The 4,997-nt window shown below is 45.8% G+C and overlaps 1 protein-coding gene across 1 annotated transcript; it reads right to left on the reverse strand.

Moving 5' to 3' along the window:
* Window positions 1-3,955: 3,955 nt before the first annotated feature.
* On the reverse strand, window positions 3,956-4,471 carry LOC127337177 (dirigent protein 1-like). Its single transcript, XM_051364146.2, has one exon. The coding sequence runs from the start codon at window positions 4,469-4,471 to the stop codon at window positions 3,956-3,958; it is 516 nt and encodes a 171-aa protein (XP_051220106.2).
* Window positions 4,472-4,997: the final 526 nt, after the last annotated feature.

A 4,997-nucleotide genomic window follows, 5' to 3' on the forward strand; every position in this document is an offset into this window, starting at 1 on the left:
TGATTTTTCAGTTTTTTTTATACTTAATTGATTTGTATAGTTTAGTTAGTTAGGTTAATGAGTATAGTTAGTATGTATTAAGTTAATTAGTATATGTATTTAGTTAGTTAGTTTAGGTTTAGTTAGTATGTATTAAGTATATGTATTTAGTTAGTTAGTTTAGGTTAATGAGTATAGTTAGTATGTATTATAGTTAATTGATTAGTTTTAGGTTTAGTTAGTATGTATTAAGTTAATTAGTATATGTATTTAGTTAGTTAGTTTAGTTAATGAGTATATGTATGTATTTAGTTAGTTAGTATATGTATGTATTTAGTTTGTTAATTAGTTTATGTATGTATTTAGTTTTTCAATTCCGATAAGATAGATATACCCGACGCCGACACCGACCCTCTCCCTCTTGCAAACGCGCGTCGCCGAAACCCTCTCCCTCTCGTAAACACGCGTCTCCGACACCCTCTCCCTCTCGCAAACACGCGTCGCCGACACCCTCTCCCTCTCGCAAACACGCGTCGCCGACACCCTCTCCCTCTCATAAACACGCCTCTCCGACACCCTCTCCCTCTCGCAAACACGCGTCGCCGACACCCTCTCCCTCTCGCAAACACGCGTCGCCGACACCCTCTCCCTCTCGTAAACACGCGTCTCCGACACCCTCTCCCTCTCGCAAACACGCGTCGCCGACACCCTCTCCCTCTCGCAAACACGCGTCGCCGACACCCTCTCCCTCTCGCAAACACGCGTCGCCGACACCCTCTCCCTCTCGTAATTAAACACGCGTCTCCATTAGGGTTAGGGTTTGGTTAGGGTTAGACCATGTACTTATCGATTTAATTTTTTGCAGAAACAATGGATCCATTCGAAATCCATCGAGACTTGGAACAGGAAGACTTTTTCGAGGACATAATCCGCGATGGTCCAGAAGCCGACCGAGAAGAGCGCGACTCCAGTCATGGACAAGCCGACGGCTCCGGAGCTGGAGAAGACCGCGGCTCCGGTGATGGAGAAGCCGACGACTTCGGTGATGGAGAAGCCGACGGCTCCGGTGATGGAGAAGCCGACGGCTCCGGTCATGACGAGGTATACGATCAGTTCAGGAATTAATGGAATTCTATATGTACATATGTATATAAATTAACTGATTTTTATTCTCTTAGGCCTCCGAAGATAAGTTGGAGAAACGAGGCCCGGCAAAGAAATTGGGCAAAAAAGACCACTTCAACATTGAAGCTATATCACCGAAAGGCCAACCGGTGGCACCCACGAGTGTCAGAGTGACATTTAAGAATTAGTGCGGAGTTCTGGTTAGACATTATCTCCCGATCACTATTAGAGAATGGAACAAGACCAAGAATGTGTCCGAAGATCAGGTTGCCGATAGGTACAAAAACACACTTTTTGACGACCTCATGTCACATTTCACTTTGCCAAATTTGGGATCGGAGTCTGAGAATGCCAAGCAGAGGGCGCTAGTGAAGAAATGGGCTCTTAAGAAGATGGGGGAACTTTTCCGAGCGTATAAGAACCGGTTATGGTCAGCTTATAAGGCCGAGAAGAAGCCTCCAGTATTCGAAAACTATCTAGCGAAGCAGGAGCATAATTGGGAAGAATTTGTGCAGTACAAAGAATCAGAGGAGGCTGTGAACCTGTCAAAGAAAAACAAGAAGAATGCAAGCGAAAAGAAATATCACCATCATACGGGCCGAAGGGGCTACGAAGTAGCCATGCCTAAGTGGGATGCACAAGAGGCTGAGATGAAGCTGAATGGGATCACTCCAGAACCAGAGCGAGAAGGATGGGACACTAGGGCTCGAAATTGGTTCCTTGGGCATGGCTGTGAGTATGACATGAAGACAGGGAACCTTGTTGAAAGTGAAAGCAAGGTTAGGGTACCCAGGAAAAAATGGATTGAAGTGACAGCTGATATTAAAGCGGGAAAACTGAAGTTTGCTCCCGATAGAGAGAAAGACTTGCTGACGCTTGTCCTCGGTAATCCTGAAAAGGGAGGACGAACAAGAGGCTACGACCCTAGTGTTCCGTGGGCGCTTGGGTTTCCGAATGACGCGGAGACTTATAGAAGCCGAGCGAGAGCAAAACAACGCGAGCTGGAGGTGCAGAATGACCGGATGGCTGAGTTCCAACGACAACTAGACCAGCAGAAGCGGGAGATTCAGCAGCAGCAGCGGGAGATTAATGAACTTAAAGGACATCGCCAGCCAGATAATACCGTCGGCATATCTCAGCGACGAGACAGCAGCGTGGCCAACTCGGAGGCCCCGCCTACACGGATGATAGATGCCGGTCCTGGCGACCCCTTGGATGGAATCAAGGAGCAAACACCTTGTGATCTCCATGAGGTGTTCAGGAAGGTGTCTGTTAAGGTGGCGGTCGGCTATGTCTTACCTGCATTTGGACTTGAAGGTGAGCCAGCAACATGGCATGGCAATCAGATTCCAGCTGGCTATGCTCGTGTCGGGGTGGATTCAGTTGTACCGTCGTGGGAGACATTGGAGCTCGAAATCCCTGGAGGTGATGGGGTCTTACACTCAAAGAGGTGCTGGGAGAAATCACTGACTGGGATTCATGTTAACTAATTTGAAGTTGGCTGAGTGCCCATATCGTTATTTAATTTGATGGTAAACAAACTAGCTAGCCACATCACCATATTGTGCATGTGATTTACTGTTCTTTGTTTTTGTTGTACTACTTGGTCTTAAAGCATTTTAAGTTACTAAGTATTTTCATCTGTTTTATCAGGCTTATGTTGTTGGTCTGGAGCTATCTTCGTACCATTTGTTAGTAGTTTAGTACTATGAGGAAGCTATATTTTTAAAATACTTTTGTTCTAATCATGTAAGTCACAGAGCAATCGACCAATTGTATTTCATATGTTGATTGGGTATACTCTATCTTTCTTGGTAATTAGAAGTTGCCAATCTTTTGGATAGAAGTACAGTATGTTGTATCGACCGATACTTTAATTACTCGTGTTGCAGTTTCACCCTATATGTACCCATACATGTGTGTCGCAAACTTGCGTAACCCGACCAAAATTTCTTCAACGATCGTGTGGTCCAGTCATCTGTGTATCTAAATCTTAATGAATTAAAAGAAAATCACATTCCATTTTACTACCAGCTGCTGTATAGTTCACTCATCAATACAAAGCGTTATATGAATGCTGGATATTTACATATGACCGATGGAACTACCGATGCAGATTTCAGAAACTGTTGTTTCACGTTACAACTATGCAATTTTGTGTCACATCCTTTCAATTTGTTGTATTCCTCGACTCCCTATTGTATGTATGCACCTTCATTTTCAGCCGCTAGCTTCTAATCTCTCTGAACTTCTTCCTGCTTATGTTGTAAGTCTGTATTCTGAACCCTCCTCCCATCTGCTCTACTTTAAAATTTGGGTCAGTCATTTTAATCTTTATAGACATTTATGGTGGTTTCTTGAGAGAAGTTAATCTCTATTTACATGTGATTAATTTTTCGGTAATGATTCATTTTCCCATCTACAACAACATTTAGAACATATCTTAGTTGGGAGATTACCCTTTTTAGTGAAGTTTTCCTATTTCCTTTGGTGTACATACATCATTAAAATATTTATCATATGTCAATATATACCGCAGCAACGCGCGGGAAATCATCTAGTTAATTTAAAGCCGGGGGCACGCGCGCAAGATGTGACCTCCAGTTGCTTACGGCCGGCCGTGGAGCGTAAAAGGTATTGTAAAAGTTTTGAATATGATGCGACTCAGACTCAGAGACAGTGAAGTTGATAAGAATTGATTTGAATTCAACACAGTGATGTAGACAAACTCCACACGTACCAATGCTAACGGCAAGCAATGCAACGATCGATCACGTTATTTCCAACCCAACAAACTGAAAACACAAGCTAGAACAACCCAGCAAATTAAACCATGAATGGGGCGTTCGTTTCATGCACCAGCGGCGGCGGGACTAGCGTAGACATAGGCATCCAGCTCGAGGACGGCATTCCTCCCGCGCCAGCTCGCGGTTTTCCAGAGCACGTAGCCGGTGGCCATCCTGAAAGCCCCGGTCCCGCCGACCACCGCCAGCTCCCTCTCCGGCATGGCGATGTCGTTGCGGCCCATCACGGCGAGCGAGCTCCCGTTGTAAGGCCCGTCGTCGGTGAACAGCACGTTCATGGAGAGGAGCATCGCGGGGTCGCCCTGGGACGCCATCACGTAGAATCCCTGGGCGCGCCCGATGACTCTCGACGCCGGCGTAGGGCCCTCGGTGAGGCGGTCGTCCATGACCACCGTGTCGCCGAAGCGGGCGCCTCCGCCGGAGCCCTTCAGCGGCTGGCCGGTCCCGTTGACGATTAGGACGGCGGTGGGTTTGGGGCCAGTGTAGCCGTCGTGCATGTAGAAGTGGAGATGTTTGGGGGCATTCTGCGTTCCGGCGCCGTCTACGGAAGAAACGGTGGCCATGCCGATGAGTAGCGTAGCTAGAGACACATAGGTGAGTAGGGAAGCCATTTTTGATTGTTGCCGGTGTGTTGATGTTCTTAAATAGGCCACTAAGGCTCGTATGATCACGTTGGCGCTCGTAGGAAGGAGAGGACAGCGTATTGTAGGTAGGGCGATCGAATGAATTGCTTCCGAGTGCTGCTGACACTGTTGGGGAGAGCGGAGGCGCCGGTAGGTAGGTGTCACATCTACCGTCGACTTTCTGCTTTGAGATTGGTTAGGCGTGACATTTGTCTAATATAAAACTAATAATTGAAACACAAGTAATTTTTTTTTTGAAACTAAAGTGATACATGGAAAACATTGTGAAACAGTCTGACAAAAAGTGAAACTGCTTACATCATTACTGACGTCACTACGGTTTGTTTCATAAAAATATTAGTGTTTCAGTTACGTTTCAACTATATTTTAAATTTGTTTCACAATTTTATGAAAAAGTTGGTCAGCACATAACTGACGTCATTGCTGACGTCACTCCGGTAGGTAC

This window comes from Lolium perenne, chromosome 1 (assembly GCF_019359855.2).
Source record: "Lolium perenne isolate Kyuss_39 chromosome 1, Kyuss_2.0, whole genome shotgun sequence".
NCBI classification, from domain to species: Eukaryota; Viridiplantae; Streptophyta; class Magnoliopsida; order Poales; family Poaceae; genus Lolium; species Lolium perenne.

Coding starts and splice junctions, on each gene's coding strand:
- LOC127337177 (XM_051364146.2), bottom strand. CDS start 4,471: ATGGCCACCGTTTCTTCCGTAGACGGCGCCGGAACGCAGAATGCCCCC.